This window comes from Sinohyriopsis cumingii, chromosome 6 (assembly GCF_028554795.1).
Source record: "Sinohyriopsis cumingii isolate HCF-2022 chromosome 6, ASM2855479v2, whole genome shotgun sequence".
NCBI lineage: Eukaryota > Metazoa > Mollusca > Bivalvia > Unionida > Unionidae > Sinohyriopsis > Sinohyriopsis cumingii.
This window is the reverse complement of record NC_142966.1, coordinates 93,543,908-93,567,855: the sequence shown is the minus strand read 5'-3', so window position 1 is coordinate 93,567,855 and position 23,948 is coordinate 93,543,908. Positions and strand designations below refer to the sequence as shown.

The 23,948-nt window shown below is 36.1% G+C and overlaps 1 protein-coding gene across 1 annotated transcript in view; it reads right to left on the bottom strand.

The window, feature by feature from the left end:
* Nucleotides 1–23,948, bottom strand: part of LOC149797464 (DNA repair protein RAD50-like) — a 212,784-nt gene that overhangs the window by 188,334 nt on the left and 502 nt on the right. The window contains exons 2-6 of the mRNA XM_089960763.1: nt 23,405–23,494; nt 9,531–9,591; nt 7,774–7,851; nt 3,242–3,318; nt 1,302–1,403 (exon numbers count right to left, since the gene is read on the bottom strand). Of these exons, the coding sequence (XP_089816889.1) occupies nt 1,302–1,403; nt 3,242–3,318; nt 7,774–7,851; nt 9,531–9,591; nt 23,405–23,494 (408 nt within the window). The remainder of the gene's footprint in view (nt 1–1,301; nt 1,404–3,241; nt 3,319–7,773; nt 7,852–9,530; nt 9,592–23,404; nt 23,495–23,948) is intronic.

The following is a 23,948-nucleotide window of genomic DNA, read 5'->3' as shown; positions in this document are numbered from 1 at the left end:
CGGCGAACGCTTTAGACCACTCGGCCACTGATGTGGTCTGGGGCTATATGACATCTGGTATCAAGGTCCAGTAATAACTATCAAAGGAATGATCACCATTGCCAATGCTGTAAAATGTGGTGATGGATTGACCAGGCTGAGTCCATGTGAGCCACCATAGTATGGCACTGGTTCAAAAGTCTGTTTGGTGCCGTCATTGCTTGGTGCTGTCATTATCTGACTGGCATTGCTGATGACAGCAGAATTAAGGTTGTGTGGAAGGTCTCAGATGGCAAAGATTGAAAGACCCTCTCGGATACTGGCAATCTTTCTGCCTCTAGTGACTATCAAAGGAAAAATTTTATGACTGCAGTGGCAGCAATACTAATGGCATATGCATCCTTATGAGAGTATTTTTTTACCTTTCACTAGCCTAGGTGAACTGGTTGTACAGACTAGTGTTTACGGATATCACATCTATGGTCCCAATGACACCCCATATCTTTAGTTTACAGTTATCACATCTATGGTCCCAATGACACCCCATATCTTTATCCAGCCTGAAATTTCGTAGAGACAGCATTTTGATCGTAACTAATGTTACTGTAGCTTCAGTGTCAGCTAAACAATGGCATATACATTAGAAATCAGTTACACATCTTCCCAATCTTATAGTAATGTGGATGCAACAAAATAAGATAAATGTATGAGAAAATTAGAGATTTAAATAAAATTATTTTATTACTAGGAATAATCACATACTTGACATAACTTAAAAACTTACTGAAATGAAAAGTAAGTACTATAGTCTATAAGGCAGGCAGTTAAGATAACACTGATTTGACAGCATTTGTCAACGATAAAATGCAAGATCCTGTAAGACAGCAGATGGATTATGCTTCCTTATGATGAAAAACTCTAAGGGATTGCTCAAACTGGTAGAAAGGCATGAAGCCTCTAGGGAAAGTATGCTGATGAGGCACAAGAGGAAATAGGAAGCAGTGACTGATGGGATTTAACACCAATCCATCTACTCAATAGGGGAGCAATTTTATTTGACTTCTATCTTAGCAAGCTTGTGACTTTTTAGCATGTTTGTTGCTCAAACAAGCCAAAAGACATTAGTGTCATTTCTTGTAGCTTGTGATGACTAAATCTGCAAGAAACTTGGTGCGTTCTGGGAATATTATGATCAAACAAGGTAATTAGAAAAGAAACCAAGCTAAAGTCAAAACAAAAATTACTAGATATTACTAGTGTTGGATCCATTATCACTATGGGTAATGTTTTATACACAGATTTACATCAATATCATAGCTTACCTCAGCTTCTCTCTCCAGTCTTCCAACTTCTACCAGCAGTGCAGACTTCTCTTTGTTATATTTGTCCAGGTGCTGAGATAATTCTGCCAGTTGGCCTTCATACTGCATGAAGAAATGAAAAGCCCTAGAGGAATGGTAAGCAATTTTCCCAATATACCTCTGACTATCCTCCCTAACCCCTTCAGAAATAAATCTATTGTAAAAACAAAATGTATAACTCTTCCAAAAATAAGTACAATAACTGGTCAACCAATATAGATTCTGATGATAAGCATATTATGTACTAAGTTTCACAGACGGAATGCTGAGTAGTTGCATTCACTAAATTCTGTCATACATTGCACACACATGGACATTATGAAAAGACAGATTAGCACACACAGACATTATGAAAAGACTGATGAACACACACATTAACATTATTAAAAGACTGAGGAACAAACACATGGACATTATGAAAAGAGTGATGAACACACACATGGACATTATGAAAAGACTGATGAATACACACATTAACATTATGAAAAGACTGATGAATACACACATGGACATTATGAAAAGACTGATGAACACACACATGGACATTATGAAAAGACTGATGAACACACACATGGACATTATGAAAAGACTGATGAATACGCACATTGACATTATGAAGAGACTGATGAACACACATGGACATTATGAAAAAACTGATGAATACGCACACTGACATTATGAAAAGACTGATGAACACACATGGACATATGGAAAAGACTGATGAACACACATGGACATTATGAAAAGACTGATGAACACACAGACATTATGAAAAGACTAATGAACACACACATGGACATTATGAAAAGATTGATGAATACACACATGGACATTATGAAAAGACTGATGAACACACATGGACATTATGAAAAGACTGATGAACATGCACATGGACATTATGAAAAGACTGATGAACACACAAACTGACATTATGAAAAGACTGATGAACAAACACACATGGACATTATGAAAAGACTGATGAACACACACATGGACATTATGAAAAGACTGATGAATACGCACATTGACGTTATGAAGAGACTGATGAACACACATGGACATTATGAAAAAACTGATGAATACGCACACTGACATTATGAAAAGACTGATGAACACACATGGACATATGGAAAAGACTGATGAACACACATGGACATTATGAAAAGACTGATGAACACACACATGGACATTATGAAAAGACTGATGAACAAACACACATGGACATTATGAAAAGACTGATGAACACACATGGACATTATGAAAAGACTGATGAACATGCACATGGACATTATGAAAAGACTGATGAACACACATGGACATTATGAAAAGACTGATGAACATGCACATGGACATATTGAAAAGACTGATGAAAACACACATGGACATTATGAAAGACTGATGAACACAAAAATGGACATTATGAAAAGATTGATGAACACACATGGACATTATGAAAAGACTGATGAACATGCACATGGACATTATGAAAAGACTGATGAAAACACACATGGACATTATGAAAGACTGATGAAGACACAAATGGACATTATGAAAAGATTGATGAACACACACATGGACATATGAAAAGACTGATGAACAAATGGACATTATGAAAAGACTGATAAACAAACACTGACATGTATGAAAAGGGTGCTAAACACACAGACATGAGCATACAAGCTAATTTTGTTAGTATGGCTTCTATTTATGCAACTATTGCCACCAAACTACATTGTGGATCAGGAAAATCTTTATAAATGTCATTCAAAGTCAATTTCATTGCTTGATTAATTAACTGGACTGTAATAATATTTCATACTTGTAACTAAATGTATCATACATACTGTTTTTAAGTGGCCATACTATAACAGATCAAGTTTAAAAAACATGATCCTGATTACCTCTATCAAAGTTTCATTTCTTTCTCTGACTCGCTCTTGAAACTCGGCAAGCTCTCGTCTTAGTGCTTCATCTGAACCTAAATAAATATTGTAAAAAATTGTTTATAACAGCTGGAAAATTAATTGAGCACAGAAGTTTGAAAATGTTGTAATAGAGCACAGAGAGTTTGAAAATCTTGTAAAAGGGCAGAGTCTGAAATTCTTGTAAATGAGCACACACAGTTTGAAATTCCTGTAAAAGGGCACACAGTTTTATATTCTTGTAAAAGGGCACAGAGAGTTTAAAATTCATGTTTAAGTGCACAAAGAGTTTGAAATTCTTGTAAAAGAGTACTGAGTTTGAAATTCTTAAAAGAGGACACCGAGTTTGAAATTCTTGTAATTAGGCATCAAGTTTGAAATTCTTGTAAAAGAGCAGAGAGTCTGAAATTCTTGTAAAAGGGTACAAAGAATTTGAAATTCTTGTAAAAGAGCACAGTTTGAAATTCTTGTAAAAGTGCACATAGACTCTGAAATTCTTAAGCTTTTAATTGCTTCTGTTATGAAAACAAATGTTCAAGGTTTTTCTGGTTTTTCTGGCAACTTCATCCACTGCTGATGGCACACCAGAACTCTTTCTCCAATATTTAAAGGCGCTTCGTTTCTGGATGCTTTCTGCCAAAGTTGGTTCAATTCTTTTGTGCACTTTTCTGTAATAACAATTGTTGAAATGTTTTTCTTTTAATATATCCATATTTGATGGTGGATCAGCATCATTTCTACAAACTGTAACACTCTTTTGACCATTTACCTTCTGATGAGTCAATGAAATGATTTTCTATTATTAGTAATGGTGGCTATATTTCATGGCAGATTTAGCATTATTTGTACAAACACCTGGTGGCCAATCAGTATCATTTGTAAAATCTGAGTGCTCTCTTTCAAATCTGGTCACATTAAGTAGAATGCAAACAAGTCGTTAAAAGGATTTTCTATATTTAATAACAGTTGTTATATCTAATGACAAATCAACACACATATTAGAAAACCCTCCATTTATTAAATTTGATCAAATTCCTTTGAGCAGTTATTGAGAAGTTAATTATTTTTATTTTTAGTAATGGTGGCTATATTTGAAGGCAGATGGGATTCATTTAAGCAAATCTGAAAGCAACTAATGCTTTCTGTTAAATTTGATCACATCATGGTGAGCCGTTTTATGCATTGTCAGACGCATAAAAATGAGGATAAGAATCAATTGTACAAACTTGAAGGCCACTCAGGCTGAAATACTTTCTGTCCAAATTAGGTCAAATTCTGCTCAGAAATTTTCGAGAATTTGTTTCAAGGCTTGCCATTTTACCTAACAGTGGCAATATTTGACAGTGGATTGGCATCATTTGCATAAATTTAAAAGCTCCAGAATGGTTTCTGACAAAAAACTGTGTGAAAGATTTTCCATTTCCAGTAACTGCTAACCAGGTCACTACTGTTGGCAATGGAAACAAGCTACCATTCTGTCCAGCACAAAATAAAAACAACCTTGATGTTGATCAAACAAAAATAAGCAAAAGACGGAGAGATGACAGGTACTTGTTAATGTTCCATGCCCTATTGGGAAGAAAATAGGTACTGTATTTACTGTACATCTTGGGACAGGTTAAAATAAATGATTTTTTTCCATGTTCCATAACTTATGGTTAGATCTTTTTTTAACCTAGATATTATGTCCCAAAACTTACAGGCATAAAACAAATTAGAACAATAAAGTAGGTCAATAAAATGTTTAATTGATGATAGTAAACTGAAATAAACAATCTTTGTACTCTTCTCATCAATTACTTTTATTTTTTTGTTCTTCTTAAGCAATTTATGTATAATAAATACAAACATATCGATTATAGAAAGTCCATATGGTCATGCAATACAGCAAATACATCCATAGTGCATCTTGCTTACATCAGAAAAAAAATATTAAACTTAAAATGGGAGAAACAAAAGTAGCATCTTAAAGGATGCTCATATTGCATGGAATTGTGGGAGGGATTATTTGTAATGTGATCAGGTAAAGTATTATTAGAGAAATAAAATTTACTAAAAAATTAGCTATCTCCATCAAATACATTACTTGATCACATTACATTAGCAGAATAGGTACAATGAGGGGAAAATGCTGAGCATCCTACCTCTACCTGTGTCACAGAGTAGGAACATGATTGCACTACTAAAAGAATGAACTTATCCTAATGTTACTTTAGCACAACAAGAGACATTTTGTTTATACACATGTAAAGGTGATCCCTTTTAGATTCTGCACTTGATTATTGTCTCACCATCATAAATTTCCCAGGTAAATGCAACAGAAGTGGCAAATTCAAGTGGTCAAAGGTTATGCTTTCAAATTGGGAAATGGTGATTGTCTGTGCATCTACCACTAACCCAATGAGATTTAGTTCTCTCCTTAGTGGGCACACTACAGATAATATGAAGTTCTGAGAGCATGCCATGCATTAGATGAAATTGTCTGCATTTGCAGCATGAAGAATGGAGAGAATGTTGGCATACCTTTTACTTTCATGTACAGTGGCTGAAATTTATTTGAATATTGTACTTGTGGAAACTGCAAGATCTAAGCACCAAGCTAACTAAAATGACTGCTTCCATGTAATAAAAAAATCACACTGCATTTAAGTACACTATCTTTAGCAGTTATTGAAAAAGGGAAAACAAATTTTGCCAGACCAGACATTACCAAGTTCTGAAAGTGCAATGAATGAATTACAATTTCCCTCGGAGTCCAGGAAGCGAAAATGGCCATGTGGAGCTAAAGGTTATTTTTTTAGGTGCACGTCTTAAGTAAGGCTTGGCTGTATACTCTATAATAATAATAATAATAATAATAATGAGGACTTTGTATAGCGCCTAATCTTTAGAAGCTCTAAGCACTTTACAACATTAGACAAAACCTATAAGATAAAAAACATATAATAATATTATTACAAAAACAAACACCATGAAATTAGAAAAAACATTAAAAAATAAAAAACATGCTGAGAATATTTCAGGTAGGAAACATTATTAGATCTTTAAGTTTGTTCTTGCAGTCAAAATAAGTGAGTTTTGAGAGCACTCTTGAATGTGATCACTGTGTCTTTGTGTCTAAGTTCAGTGGGCAATTCATTCCACATTGCTGGGCCTTGGTATGCAAAAGAATGCTGTCCATATGACTTTGTTTTCCTAGTGGGAATAATGAGTAATACGATTGTCAGAGGAAAAGCGTAAGTATCTTGCTGGTGTGTACACATGGGTGAGATCGGATAGGTATGTTGGACTAGAGTCCGACAGTAAAACGTAGCACAGAGAACAAATTTTGTGATTGATTCTGGATTGAATGGATAGCCAGTGTAGGGTACAGCGGGGAGGTGTGTTCTGATCGTGGTACTCTAAGTATGATCCGAGCAGCTGTGTTTTGAACCAGGCAGAATTGAGTTACAATAGTCCAGTCTTGAAAGTACTAATGAACACACAAGTCTTTTAGTGGCATCAACTGAAAGATATTTGTGAATTGAGCTGATGCGTCTCAGCTCAAGATATGCAGCCTTGCATATGTTCATGACATGTTGGTGCAATGTGAGAGTACTGTCCAGAGTAACACCTAGGTTTCATACTGATTGTGTGAATTTACTGTTGGTGTTGCTGATATTTATTGTTTGAGGTAAAGGATGTGAATGAGAAAGTCTTTGTGTTGTGATCAGAATGGCCTCAGTTTTATCATCATTCATCTGCAGCTTGTTACATGTCATCCATGATTTCACATCAGAAATGCACCTCTCTACACCTTGGATGGTAGCATCAACTTCAGTTGGGTGGCTAGATTTGTATATTTGGGTGTCATCAGTGTACAATTGATGAGACACTGGATGATGATCTATGACACTTGAGAGCAGCTGAGTGTACAGAGTGTATAACCCAAATTACACCAATCGATCATATGCCAAAATAAAGGGAAATAAAAGTTTTTTTTTTAAAATTAGCAAAGATGTACAAGGTCTTATTTTAAATAGCCAGTATAACCAGTAAGTAAAACCTGGGAAAGTCTTTTTTAAAAAAAAATATAATCCTATGCAAATACAAACTGTAGCAACAACATGACATGCAAATGGAAACCAGAAGGCAGACTGGGTATGCCAGTCAGCTGACTCCACTATGACCCAAACTGAGACATTACATTCAAGGTCAGGCTCAATGAAGCTGCTCATATTTCATGAGATGAAATCTTCATTTTGAACCTGATCCTGAGAGTTCAAAGTACATTGATTTAATAAGTCCTTTTAACCAAAACGGACAGTGCTTATGGGGTTCTGTCCTGTGTTCCTAGTATCAGTGGTAGGAACAGTCTTTCACAGCTGATTTGGATATTTTCAGTTTGTCTCAGGTAACATCTGAGGATATTTACAGGGTCCTGTATCTTTGCTTTTCTTGACAGAGAGGGAACAAGTAATTGTTTACTGAAAAGCAAACAACAGAAATTATTTATATATACTCTCCTCTACCTTGAAATTCATTCTCAATGGACTCCTGAATTTCCTTAGCATTCTTCTCAATCTGCTTTTTCTCACTTTGAAGTTTGGCTGGAACAAGAAAGAAATATTGTTATATAATATATTAGCATATTTACTGACAGAAGTATTGTATATATATTAGATCAGTATATTTACCAAGATAGAAATATAATTATATATTATATTAGTAAATTTACCAGACATAAAAATAGTTATGTATTATATTATCATTAACCAGGATTTCAAAATGATAAAGGCTATCCCTGAATTCAGACAAAGGGGCACGAGGTACTTGTTAGAAAATCCTACAACCCATCACATACTATATTCCACTGGCAATGTGTATTAGTTTGTATTTATCTAACCATACATATTCAAATATAATCAGTGCCTCATGACACACAAACACACTGACTCGTGTACACACATGTATTTCATTCTGTAGAGACATTTTTGCATAGCTATCTTGACATTGGCATTATGGTATGATGATAAAATATTAGCCAAGCCATATTTTTACATATTTTTTAAAGAAATGTTTGAAGAGTGGAAAATACTCAAAAGATATATCAAATGCACATTACATACTATATATTCTTGCTTATTCTCGTAACTTAGACGAGTTGAGGTGACAAGCAGCTCCATTTATATACCAATATAAACACACACACACACACACACATATTCAGTGTGTGCACATGCAGGCACACACACACACAGATGCACACAAAATAAGTTTGATTGTCAAGAGACCCAGAAATTAACTGAGTACAATTAACAAGGCTTAATCAAATTATGAACTTCTGCTTGGGTTTTGAAAAGATGTACAAGCAATCCTGGGGTCAGAGCCAACATTATTCAAGTCATCAATAGTATAAACTTTATACACAAATGCAACAAATGATAGCAAGAAATAGACACCACAGCAGTATATCTCAATGAACAAGAATGAATCCTATGGGCATAAAAACAAAGACATCTGCATGTTAAATTTACATTTGACACTCTTTAACATATTTTCTGAAACAAACTGAAATTAAGCAGTTTTCTAACGGTGCCAAATATATGTCTTCCAACCTTTACCAAGACTCTTGTATTTCTTCTTATTTATTGGATTTTAAAAAATATCTGATAGGTAAGCAATTTCTCCATCAAAATTACCTATACACTTTCACTTTATAAAACACTTCTGCCAAATACTTGCATTACTAATATTTTATATGATATAATAGTTTTAACCACTTTACAAACAGATTTACGCTTACAAATAAATTACTCTATAATGCAATTGAGACAAAACACACAATACCAGCAATGAAGCAAAACAAAATGAAGCAATAGTCATCAACAAAATTCTGTATGAACACTAACAAGCTGTTAAGGCAGCTCTCAGCCCCCTGTCCCGCAGAAGTTTACATACCATATATACTCACTTATAAGTTGGATCTAACAGCAAACTAATGTACCAGCAGATCAGGGTCTATGCTGTTTGTTAGGAGTAATCAGTAGAATAAACACAGACCATGATCTGCCAGCACATTAAGCACTGGCAGGTATAGGCCTATGTTTCTTGCCATTGGATCCAACCTACAAGTGAGTATAAATGGGAGGTATGCCCTTGGCCCACTTATCATTTAATATATTCCTGAAGATTGCTAATAAATAATAAAATTTCTTTCAACCTCAGTACACAGCAAATAAAAGCATGTTTTCCAATTAAATTTACATCCTGAAAAATGTATACTCACTAATTTCTGTCTGAATCTTGTAGATCTCGTTGGATCGCTTGGCAATCTGATCAAGCTTCTCCTATTTGGACAAGGTGACATGTAATGGTAAAAAGAAGTGGTAGAAAGCCAAGTAACTATCATAATGGTACAGCATTAGCATACATGCCAATCATTACGCTTTTGATGTAATCATTAAGCTTTTTTTCACCAAATTATGTTTTATGCTAGACTGGATATGGATTATGCTTTTTTGGTACATTAAAATAAAAATAAAAAAATGAATCAATAAAAAGTTGTTTTTCTCATTTTCATTACTATCTCTTCCACTCACATAAATATGAGAATATTCTTAAAAAGGTGACTGCTGTGTAAGAATAGTGTAAGAGTACTTTTCTTAATTTCTATTTACAACAACTGTATATGGCCCATTTCTAAGAAAACACACAGGTTTCTATTTACAACAACTTTATATGGCCCAACAACACATGTTTCTCCATACGTGAACTTTGCCTAATACACTGATTTTTTTGGATAAGGTAGGTAGGTAGGTAGTTAACCAGTCTATACTTTTAAAGAAAATGGTACCAGATGTTAAGTAAAACACTTTACAGTCAGTTGTGGATGTTATATGATGCAAAATGTTACAGCAGATGGATCTTTTCAAACTTCAAAACAGCACATGTTTAAGTACATTATGTTTCTCCGAGAATACTTACCCAATTACATAACATTAGGAATATTAACATGCAACCTCGCGAATCCAGCCCTACTAAAAGATGAAAATAGTCTTATCCTATCTATTTCAAATATACAAAGGGCAGTACCTCTTGACCATTATCTTCTCTTGGCACCGCCAGGTGTAGGTAGGTTTTAGCTGAGTGAGCTGCTAACGAGGATGCTAACATGCTGGGGTGGATGGGAGGTTTTTAAGTAATGTGACTGGTGGCAAATATACCATCTGGCGATTTTATTTATTGGCGATATTGTTGGCTGTTTTAAACTTGTATATACAACCAATGGTTTGGAGTGGAGAAATTCAGAGGCGCCATGAAAGGAAGCAGCAAACTGGATATAAAATGCACTGAAATTTATCTATTGTTACATAAACAAATTATGTCTGTATTGACAACCATCTAAACAGTGCATTGTTATACCATAATCCACTTATCTTGATATCCAGCACGAGTACTGTATGTTGTGAGATATCTGCTTTTTTTGTTGTTGACATTTCTGGTAACAGAGATCAACCAGCATTATCTCATAATCAATATTTTGTCGGATTTTTTGGCTGCTCGCTATTAATATATTTACAAAGACTGACATTTGTATGTGGATGGTAAGTAAACTTCTGTTCAGTTAGAATTAAATCCTTTAGAACACCTCTTTGTTAAATTTCTGATGCATGTGTGGAAGGCAGCAACATGTTGCTAACATAAATGTAAAAAATAAAAAACACACATCTTACTTATCACTTTATTCAATAAGGAGGAAGGAACAGCAACTAGAATAGACCAAACGATGGCCAATTCCTTTTAAAAAATGTAACCAGATAAAATAGTTTGCAGAAATTTCAAAGGAAACAGATTACCTTTGAAGCATAAATTTTTATGAAAATGTACTTGGCAAATGTATATTAAAAAATTCCGTTGCAATCATGCAATACATTTGATGTTGCCGCCACAATATAAAATGGACTTTTGTTTGGTTCTCTAAAGCTGCCCTTAAGCAGCAACTTCAATAATGCATGCAACCTTCATCAAAGAAAGCCAACTACAATCTTCAATAAAAACAAAGAAGGTTTCTTCAAAGAAAGTTAGTGCCAAACTTAAATAAAAGTAATGGAATCTGATGGATTTTTGCATTTTCCAACGTGGCTGGAACACGTTAACTGTGCCGTGAAAGTTTCCTTTTTGCAGGGACAAAGTTTATGCTTACGAACGCTACCAATGGTGGCTTAAAACGCTAACTTCTACCGACTTGGGATGTACTGAAAAGTAAATGTGTATTGTCATTCGTTACATGATTGTGCTATATTTTTCGAATGAATTCAGACCAATATTACCTGTGACAAAATTATTTAATATTTTAAATGTGTGTGTGTGCATATTTCCAATGGAATTGCTTGTATTGTAGATTCAATGTATATGATGTGATTCGCGGTTGAGTACATGGTATTGATGTTCTATTCATGCTATACATCAGACATGTATATGTAAACAGTATTCACATATATATACCAATCTGTGGTTCTCTAAATAAAGTAAACTATTATATATAACTTGTCTGTTTATACTATGCATTGATTTAAGATAGTAACTGTGCCGATAAAGCACGTATTTTACCACCCGCATTTATTACCTACCCCCCAGTAATTTTTTGGTGGTACATACATCATTTTCTTCAGCTAACTGATATGGTTGCTTATAACACAGTTCAGTCTATAACACAGTCAGGTTCTATGCCTCCCAGCTACCATATTATTGCGGGGTCACACTGTACCTATACAATTTCACTGGTGAATCCAGTGAAGTTAACAGGCTGTGTTGACTGATTTAGTTGGGTCTCGTGGCCATCTGTGCTGCTGCCACTGGCTTGACCAGATCCAAGGTTTGCATCTGCCACACTAAATCTCTAAGATAAAAACTCCATTATATCTCAAATCGATACCTGAAGCTCGAATGTGAGGCTTGCAGAGATGGCTCGAATCTTCATGAGGTGGCTCTGGTCTTGTGAGATCTCAGAGTACACCAAGCATATAACCACTTCAGCCACAAAGCAAGGGCTTGAGGTGTGATATCCTGTTTTCCAGCTTTCACTGGAAGGAAGATGTGTTTGCGTGTGCCATGACTTGTCTCTGTGCATTTCAAGTAGTGCTTGAGAGCACAATCAGGATCTTGTATGACTGCTGCTCTTGACCTGTCTATGGGAAAGTGAGTGAATGATGACTCTGGTTACCAACAGACAGTAACCTGTTTATAGCTACAAGGCCTGGTTGTGTCAAGAGGACCTCTGAACCATCTGATCTGAACTGAAGATAGTCTGAGTCAACAGAAAGGGCATATAGCTCACTTACCCTACATGAAGAGGATAAAGCTATCAGGAAACATGTCTTGTATGATAGATACTTTAGCGAAGTGTGAGCTAGAGGCTCGAATTTACTCAAATTAAGCCATGTTAAAACCCAGGACAGATTCCATTTTTTAAACAGGAGTCAGCCACCCATGGATAGTCTGCCTGCAGCTGGTGGGGAGAGTACGTCAATGCTTTCAGATTGGAGGCTTGAAGGCAGAGAAAGTTTGTTTTTTCCTGCCTCTGTATGATTATGACCTATGTTGGCTAGGCTGTGATCTTCTAGCATGTGGTTGGGACCAGTATTGGTGGATATCTGACTGAAGAAATCCTGTCTCAGGGCCACTGAGCATCCCTTCACACTGGCGTGAGCTGAGAGGGTCCAAAGACTTGTGTGGGGGAGCAGCAAGTTGGAGGGGCAGTTCCTGAGCTACATGCCTTCATTGATTCATCCTCCAAAAAGCATGGCGCGGTTTAAGCAATGCTGACCAAAGACATGTCCCATCAGATTAGGTCTATATTGGCCAAAGCCATCAAGGCATTGGCCACTGTATGGTGAGCTGCTCAGTTAAGGACCCGAGCAATCCTGGCCACTGCATCCCAGGCATGGCTATTGTTGGATTATTCTGCAAGCCAGAAGATTGCCATTGAGGCCTAATCTAACATAGAGGATGTTGCCACGATGTTCTGAACCAGCTTGGACGTGGTGTGGTACACATTTTTATCCACTTTGTAGTACAATGGAGCTGACATGTGGACAGCTGCCAAATTCCTGTCAAGAGCCAGAAGGTCCATATTAAAGGTAATGGAGTACATCTGATACCAGTGAGAAGAGGAAGTCACTGGAACCTGGCTTTCCAAGAAGAATGCCTTAGAGCTGCCCGGGTTGCCATTCAGACCCAAAAGCTGGTCATTAATCTCTTTAATCTTTGCTGATTGTGGAAGGAACCTGAAAAACAGCATCTCTTCCTCCTCCCCAAAAATTGATGCCTTGACTTTGTAATCCTGGGTAGTGGTAGGGGTAGAGAGCATTCCAAAATGGCCAACACCTGATAGATTTCATCAATGCCAGTTTGAAATTCAGTCCACTCCATAGTCAGATCTGAATAAGATTGGCTTGCTGGCCTCTAATGACATCCACTGTGCGCCAGGTCCTCATCTGGGTCAGCTTGTAGCTCTATATAAGCCATGCCGGGTGGAAACAATGACTACTGTAGGTCATATTTGGCAATGTCACTAGCTCTCCCTTGAGGGTAGACAGTGAATAATCTAAAGTCTGACAGAGCTGGCACTGCCTGCTGGTGTGAACAGTATATAATGAGCCCAGGTGATGGCAATATATGAGATGGTCCAGCAACCATCAGTACCAACCACTCCAAAGGCTTGGCTCAATGGACAGATTTCTCAATGAATATCTCTAGTAGTGACAAGATGCCGATGGCATGGCTAGATAGATGGATCTATCACTAAGGTCCCCATATAAACTATCTGGTTGGACCATTTCAACAAAAAGGTCCCCATGCTGGGATAGCTGGACTTGCAGTGTCAGCTGGACAGCTGGTATGGTAGTATTCAAAGATGGATCCAATGGATCTGGCATGAACCCCATGCGCCCTGACTTACATGCCCAAAGGCCATGTTCAGACATGAGATATAGGACTGGACCATTTCAATGAAAAGGTCCCCATGCTGGGATGCCTGGACTGTCAGTGGTGTCGGAAGGGCTGGTAACAATATGGCAGCATCAAAGAGTTGGATAATAATAATAATAATGAGGACTTTGTATAGCATCTAATCTTTAGAAGCTCTAAGTGCTTTATAACATTAGACAACACCTATAAGATAAAAAACATATGTAATGATGATTACAAATACAAACACCATGAAATTAGAAAACATAGAAAAAACATGCTGAGAATATTTAAATTAGGAAACATTATTAGGTCTTAAAGTTTGTTCTTGCAGTCAAAATAAGTGAGTTTTGAGAGCACTCTTTAATGTGATCACTGTGTCTTTGTGTCTAAGTTCAGTGGGCAATTCATTCCACGTTGCTGGGCCCTGGTATGCAAAGGAACGCTGTCCATATGACTTTGTTTTCATAGTGGGAATAATGAGTATACGATTGTCAGATGAGGAGCGTAAGTATCTTGCTGGTGTGTACACATGGGTGAGGTCAGATAGGTATGTTGGACTAGAGTCCGTCAGTGAAACGTAGCACAGAAAACAAATTTTGTGTTTGATTCTAGATCGAATGGATAGCCAGTGTAGGATAGAGAGCAGTGGGGAGGTGTGCTCTGATCATGGTACTCTATGTATGATCTGAGCAGTTGTGTTTTGAACTTTTTGGAGTAGATACTGAAATGAATCAGACAGAATTGAGTTACAATAGTCCAGTCTTGAAATTACTAATGAACACACAAGTGTTTTAGTGGCATCAACTGAAACTAATTTGTGAATGGAGCTGATGCGTCTCAGTTCAAGATATGCAGCCTTGCACATGTTCATGACATGTTGGTGCAATGTGAGAGTACTGTCCAGAGTAACACCTAGGTTTCATACTGATTGTGTGAATTTAATGTTGGTGTTGCTGATATTTATTGTTTGAGGTAAAGGATGTGAATGAGAAAGTCTTTGTGTTTGATCAGAATGGCCTCAGTTTTATCATCATTCATCTGCAGCTTGTTACATGTCATCCATGATTTCACATCAGAAATGCACCTCTCTACACCTTGGATGGTAGCATCAACTTCAGTTGGGTGGCTAGATTCATATATTTGGGTGTCATCAGCGTACAATTGGTGAGACACTGGATGATGATCTATGACACTTGAGAGTGACTCAGTGTATAGAATAAAGAGAACAGGTCCAAGAACTGACCCCTGTGGAACACCACAAAATAGATCAACTGGGCTGGAGTGTATTCCATTTGCAAACACAATTTGTGTCCTGTTGACCAAGTAGGACTTGAACCACAGTAAGGTTGTATCATCAGTGCCAAATACATGCTGGAGACAGTGAAGTAATATATCATGGTCTATTGTGTCAAATGCTGCAGACAAATCAAGGAGGGTGAGGACTGTAATCTTTCCGCTATCCAAAACAGAGAGAATGTCATTAACTACTTTTAGAAGAGTAGTTTCAGAACTGTGGCAAGGGCGATATGCAGATTGTACATTGCTAAAAAGACTGTTTGAATTCAGATGAGATACAAGCTGGGATAGAACAACCGTTTCTAAGATTTTGATATGAATGGGACATTTGAAGCTGGGTGGTAGTTCTTTAAATAGTTATTCTAGTGTTGGTATCTTCAGCAGAGGCTTTACAATGGCTGTTTTGAAAAATGATGGGAATTCCCCTGATGAGAGAGCGGTATTAATATCAGTTAGTGAAGGCAATACTGGATCTAAGCACTCAAGCAGCAGTGATGTTAGAATTGGATCAATGGATCTGGCATAAACCCCATGCACTTGCAGGCCTGAAGGCCTTGCTTGGATATGAGGGAAGACTTGTGCCCATTGGGCTGACTAAGATTGGGAATACTCCCCAATGAGTCAGTATCGCGAACAATGTACTGTAGGTTGTCTTCCTTGATTTATTCCATCTTTCCTTCCCTTCAATGCCAAATGAACTATTGCTACGAATGTGCATTTCATGTATTTAGTAAACATTTCTCCTAGAACAACACAAGAAGAGAAAACAAAGCATAGATTAGCAAATTAGTATGTGACTAACTACAGACATGATTTTGGTCTTCCATAAAAAAAGCTGAAAAATTGTTAAGGAGGGTTTGGGGGTCCTCCCCCAACAGGGTCTTGAGGGGCAGCTTCCCCGGATCCAGGAAGCTGAAGGCCTGCGGCCAAAAATGCATTTTACACTCATAAAAAAGCTACTCCTGGTGCAACTTATGATGATAAAATAAACCAAAATAATCATTTTAAAAACTAATAAACTTCCCAATAATGTTCAACTTGACATCAATAATTTCACAATATTTATAGTGAATTGAATTTGTTCTCCAATACTACTGATGCTGAAGTTATTTCATGTGCATGTCAGTGTTCACATCATAATTGAAGTCACAATAATTTGTCAATTTTTGCAGGAAATATATTATAATTCTCTCTTTTCATAACAAACCTGTAAAATAAACACCTAAGTACATCAACTAAATACAAATAATCCCATACGTTCACTTGTCTCTTTCTCCAAAGAGCACAACCTGTTGACATGCTCATCAAGCTCTTTTTGCTGCTTTGGCAAAAATTTCTTTAGCCTTCCTTTTTGACTGACTTTTTTGGCTCAATGTGCAATTGTTTCTTTCCTTCTCAATGACAGCGTTTCTCCTTTCAAGCAGGTGCTTGTATTGGCAACATGCAGTGCACATATTCTGACAGAGAAATACATCTGTTCTCTCATGCAAGAAATCTTTCTTCTTATAGTAATTAACTGCACTTTTTCCTGATGCCTTCTGAGCTTCAATTTTTCTGTATGCAGCTTCTTTTGTAGGTGCTGTTCCAAACTCTTCCAGCCACGATTACCATAATTCAGATCTTTCTTGCAGAAGTCACAAAATGCCAGTCCTGTAGTGTTCAGTTGTCTTATAAACTGACCAACTAAATTTCCGTCAACTTTTCACTCCAGCCGTTCCCATTTCCATATGTTTTTTAAACCTTTATCTAAACTTTTCATGTCATGGTCTCTCGCAACAACTTGGGACACCAAGTTTTGCAAGCGTGTTTCTTCTTTCCATTGCCATCAGTTTCCATTACATGAAGATTCATTGGATGAATTTAAACCTTTGACCAATCAGAATACCCTTTACGAGAGACGTGTGCTAACTAATATATGGAATAAATAATTTACAAGGGTGGTTGCGGAATGGGACCGGAGAGACCGATTTTATAAAACTAGCTAAAATAGTCACCCAGACTTCCTCTATGACGATACATATCACAGACAGTGTATACTAAGTGTAAACAAAACAAGAGTCATGCTCTGTTGTTGCATATATACCATTTAAATAACATTCTGCTGAAACAGCACAAAAACAAAATATGAAAGGAATGCATTTGAAATTACTGAGTTACTAAAACAATGTTGTAACTAGCAGAGAAGTGAAAGTGTTGTATCAGAAATCTATGTTATGAGTTTATGTACAATGCTTCGTTAATAACAAAACCATAATTCTATCAAAACAGCATGAAAAACAAATAAACTAAGCAGAAATATCAAGCAGAAATTTAGAATTTCACTAATAAGAACTCTGTAACAGAGACAGAAAGCAAAGAAAGTCAAGGCACACTAACTCATAATGACCTTGTATAACATCAACAATAGCATGGTGGAGAAAGGGGTCTTAAAAGATGAAGTCCCAAAAGGTGACAAATGTAACAAGATAACTGGGTTGGATTTTGGATTTATGACTTCAATGGTAATACAATGTTTAATGATGAATGACTTGAATGAGAAAAGAATTATGATTAATATGTGCATGTATAAGATCCGCACGAACCTAATAATGCAACAAATGAAAATAAAAATAAATGACCTTACACAGTGCAAGGACATAGGTGAATGATTCACAGTAATTTCACATGACAAAAAGAATAATGTGTTTTGCTCAAACAGTAAAAATGAATTCACTCAAATAGTGACAAATGAGGTATTTTACTCAAATAGTAAAATGATGAAAACAAAGGGACAGATATCATACAAAATATCTTTACAATCCCAAAACACTGGGTATTACAAACCCCAAAATCAGCCCACGGCTAAAAGATTACATGTATGGAATTACACACTCCATCACAAGTACACTTGGCTACCAGTCACACTGGTCAATCAAGCAGTCAGTATTCCAGATAGTCACCAACCACAATTCAATTCCTTGGTCAATCAGGGAATCAGTGCCCACCAATTGGTCACAACGCCCGATCACCTGCTACTTGACCAGCAACACTATTGGGTAATGGGCAAGAGTTACTGCCCTGTCTATCTTAAATAGGCATGGATTCATCAGGTAGCAAGAAAACATTACTAATGTAATGTGATTGGGGAACATATCTGAAGGAGAAATTTCAGATCAGAATAAAGAACAAATCAACACCGCATTACACACTTTAAAAGAAGAATATTATTGTAATGTAATACTCTGAGACCTCTGACAATGATCTTTACAAATTTCCAGATCATCGTCTAAACTGACTGACAAGTTCTGCAACCTACAACAATCTAACAAGAAATCAATACATTTTACAGATAATTAACTGATGTACAACTCAACTGCATATTTTTCTATCATCAAGTGGTGGTTGAAAATATTTTATTTTTCCACTCCAAGTTTGACTAATATTTGCAAAAATTTATGGTTTTGCCCAGACAGGAGCAAACCTATTCCTTCCTCCAACTGTTTCTGAATTTCCCAACAGAGTGGGACCCTGAAATGAAAACTTGAAAAGATAACCATAAACTGCTGATGCCTCCAGTAGATAAGTGACAACTATGTTTTACTTCCAATTAATGTAGGCTCCGCAAAATGAACAAGAAAGTGTCCTAATCCTGCAGCTCGTGGCCTCATCCAGGACATAACCTTAATAAACTGAATAACAAATTCAATCAAATATAAGAGATGAATTTACAACTAACCAAAAGAAGTCCATCATAATAACACTATGGCCCTGACCAATGGGTGGGTGTGGTAAGGAGAGGAAGGTAAACATTTCAAATACAAAGTGACATAGGTCAGAGGATTAGTGAAATGTAAGTGATACATAAATTTAACCAAATGTGTCATATATTTGGTTCTAGATGCCCAGATTCCAAACAGGGCATGAAGAGGTTATGTGGTTACAGTTACAGAAATGTATGAAGAAAATAACTAAAACCAAAATGTGTCCCAATTAAAATTCTTGCACCCCATGTCCACATTCAGTAACATAACCCAGAGGCAGAAGAAAAACTGAGAGAAAGTGTAGTATGTGATGATAGTTTATTCTAAACATGAAGTGAATCATATTTGGAATATAATACAGAGCTACAGGTGCTAGAAAAAAACTGTAATCAGAATTATCTTCATTTACAAAATACCTCACATCTATACAGACACACACTCATAGACAACCCAAATACTAGAAGCCATTCTCTCAAGGGCATGAAAAATGGGTAAAGGAGACTTGAAACGGATTGATGGTGCCCAAATACAATGCTTGAAACTAATCAAAATGTACAACCTGACCAATCTGTAAAAGACAGATGGACAGATGAATAGATTAAAAGTACAGACAGAAAGACAATGGTAAAACTCTGTCAGTCACAGTTGGAAAACATAATACAGTGAGCATTTCTACATTGATGTACACATAAAAAGTCATTCAAAAAATTCTCATTCTTCAGGGTAATGGAGTTCTTGTTCATGACATGTATAACTTTACTTGATAAGTAGCAAGATTTCATGGACAGATTTACACTGAATGGTGTTCAGTCTGTCAAGCTAAAGTAAGTCACTGTTATCAAGTGCTGTTCCAGTGAATCAGTTTACTCGAGTATTGGTTTAGCATTCAGTTCTGCATTTTTTATATATAGCTATTATGAGCTTCGGACTATTTGAATAACTTGAGCCACTAACAATGGATGGATCACAAAGGGCCTTAAACAGAAGAACTTAGATGTATATAACAATAATGGGACATAACTCTACTAAATTATGATATAATACAACAGCAATCAAACTCGTGCAAGAGTTTAAGGATTTTAAAATGCAGAATTTGTTTTTTACGAAACCGTAGATGATCCTGATAAAATGCAACTGATTAACAATTCTATAATCTCATGAGAAGTAGATGTATTAAAATTAAACTTGTCTGAGATCCTGAAAACTGCAAAAACACAAGTTTGGTAGGACAAGTCATGAAGAGACATAGCTTTTGTAAATGATGGCATGGAAATTTGAAATCAAGTCATTAAAGATCCATACCAAATCTAGTTGAAATCCAACAATCCTTAGTAAAGTTATGTTAACAAAGTAAGGTCAGGAGACTTGGTCATATTTTGCATAAATGACAGGGAATGCTGATAAATAAACGTATTCAAGGTATCAACAAAGCTGCATGACAAATTTGCTTGAAATCAAGCTACTGTAAGTAAATTTATTATGTACAAACATTGTTAGGAGGCCAGCCAATCAGGGCCATAACTCCTGTAAATGATGTGATGAGTGCTAGAAATAAAATAAAAACACTGGAAGCCAAACTCATTTTAGGTCTTGACCATAACACCTGTAAATGATGCAAGGGAACACTGGAAGCCAAACTCATTTTAGGTCTTGAACAAAACACAAGCAAATTATTAAGGGAACACTGGAAGCCAAACTCATTTTAGGTCTTGAACATAACACAAGTAAATTATTAAGGGAACACTGGAAGCCAAACTCATTTTAGGTCTTGACCATAACTAATGTAAATGATTAAGGGAACACTGGAAGCCAAACTCATTTTAGGTCTTGAACAGAACACAAGTAAATTATTAAGGGAACACTGGAAGCCAAACTCATTTTAGGTCTTGAACATAACACAAGTAAGTGATTAAGGGAACACTGGAAGCCAAACTCATTTTAGGTCTTGACCATAACACAAGTAAATGATTAAGGGAACACTGGAAGCTAAACTCATTTTAGGCCTTGAACATAACACCTGTAAATGATTAAGGGAACACTGGAAGCCAAACTCATTTTAGGTCTTGAACATAACACAAGTAAATTATTAAGGGAACACTGGAAGCCAAACTCATTTTAGGTCTTGAACATAACACCTGTAAATGATTAAGGGAACACTGGAAGCTAAACTCATTTTAGGTCTTTACCATAAATCCTGTAAATGATTAAGGGAACACTGGAAACCAAACTCATTTTAGGTCTTGAACATAACACAAGTAAATTATTAAAGGAACACTGGAAACCAAACTCATTTTAGGTCTTGACCATAATACCTGTAAATGATTAGGGAACACTGGAAGCCAAACTCATTCAAAGTCTTCACAACATAAAGCTGCATGCCAAATTTGGTTGAAATACCAAGCAACTTACTGGTGAAGAAATGTAGGAAAAAATAAGCTAGTCCTATTGTGAGCTTACTTATCTTCTACTGGTTGGCAAAACTGATGATCGATCATGAAATCCAAATTCCAACACAACTTAAACTCTGACCTCCCCCCAAAAATGAAGAATTCTGAAATATAAGTTTTGTCAATGATTTGTTACTGAACAGCAATTAAACTTTAAATCTGGATGTTATTAATCACTTCCATACTATTAAATAGGTTGCTGTGACTACGTTTACTACATTTATATCTTTTATTGAGTGTTATTATTTATTGTGGAAGGCTGTTTCACTAACTGCATTGTTTTAAAATAGACAATCATTTTAAAATGTCAGCGGGCCATTCCATTAATAGTTGCTGGCTAGTTGGGAGAAAGTATTCATAACTGGCTCTGCTTAAGGAATAGTTTGACACTAAGGATGCTGATTACTGCCGATACAAGTCATACCAAGACTTATTTTTAAAAATGGTACATGCAGCTGCCTCACTTGGTGCTCAGCATTAAGAGGTTAGTGTTAGGACTGTTCAGCATGGTGTCAGGATAATGTGACTGGGTCGGACCTAATGCTACATGTCTGCAGCATGACACCCCTGTACTAGACATCACAATAAACTGCCACACTGCAGACAAAAAATAGAAAAAAACCGACAAACACAAACAAATATGACCATTGATATAACCAAAGTATTCGGAATATTGATGGCTTGAAGGGGTAAGGATTTACTACATTAAACAAAATTAAAGCGACGACGATAAATTGTAAGATATTGATAACTGTTCCATTTTTTTATAAACATAACCAATATCCCCTCTAAATAAATTTTAATAATAAATAGCTAGTCTTTTTCTTTTCTTTATTTCTTAACAGAGAATTGTTTAAGGAAATTACTGAAATATTTGGTGAAAATATTCAAGCAATAATATTCGCTGAGCATTTTATATTGAAATGATTCCATACTGATATACTAACTCAAACTTGTATCCAGAGACTGACACTGGTTAATAATTTCTTCCACAGATTAGTATTTGAGTTATGTCCCTTAGCAAATATAGCGCAAACTTTCAATGTTACAAAAGCCAGAAGAGCTACATATAAAACGTTCCTTATTAGCAAACAAAGTATTCTTAATAACAGACAGCAGACACTACTCTAAAATAATTTCATTAGTGGGTACCAATTTTCATGGATTATGTGGTAGCTACAAACCACAAATTTGAAAACAAAACAAAAATGGATCAATCTGTGAAGAAAATAGGATGCTTCCCCAGACAGTGGCAAGTCTATGAAATTAAGCACAGTTAAATCTGTATAAAAAAGGCACTCAATTATGTTATTAAAGAAAGGTGTCCTTTTTATACAGGTAAGTCTGTAAACTTATTATAAGACTTTAATAAATGTCCTTGAAGAGGTGGTATCCTATACATTTAGGTGTAAAAGATGGCAGGTTTCTCTGTACTGAAAAAATATTGACATAAAAACCATGAACAAGAAACTCCATTTTTATCCAGCCCTGAATGTAAAACACTTTAACACACTGACCTTAACCTAGGGTGTGTACATATGAACAAACATATAGACAGCTACCAAAATTAGATCAAACTTCCACCAAGGCGAATCCCACAAAAATGATACCCATTACCAACAGTATCTTTACATCTTATGTTTTTAATGGTTATAGTTAGGATCCCAGTCTTGAGGCTGTTGAACCTCACTGGGGAGTCTACTGACCTCGATTGGGTCCAATTTCGTCTTGATTTCCTCCACTGACTGCTTGGAGGCAGCAAGTCTGCCTTCCAGTTCCCTCAGGTCTTCTTCCAACTGTAAGAAAGTTATACAACATCAATTGCTGTTGTTGCATAATCCAGTTAAAATTATTTGGTAGAAAAAAACACAGAACATAACAGAAATTTTCAAACATTTTCAAAGATCTATTTGTTTTGTCTGAATTCTTTTTTATGTCGGCAAAACTTCATAACATTTTGCATATATACTGATGACAAAATAAGGTAAGATCCAATAATTTCAAACATTATCTATCATTACTCAGCAATTGTTGTAGTATTAGGCTTTTATCTACTGTTACAGTACCTCATTAACTATCAAAATTGTGCAGCAATGGAAATTAAATAACAGGTGAGCCTTCATTGCCCGTATTGGATCTAAAAGATGTATTCCCTCCAAAACCATTTCAAACTACAGCAACCAATTTTATCTTGCTTATAACAAATGTCTTACCACCAAATCCAGTTCAGTTTGTCTAGTTTTGGGGACA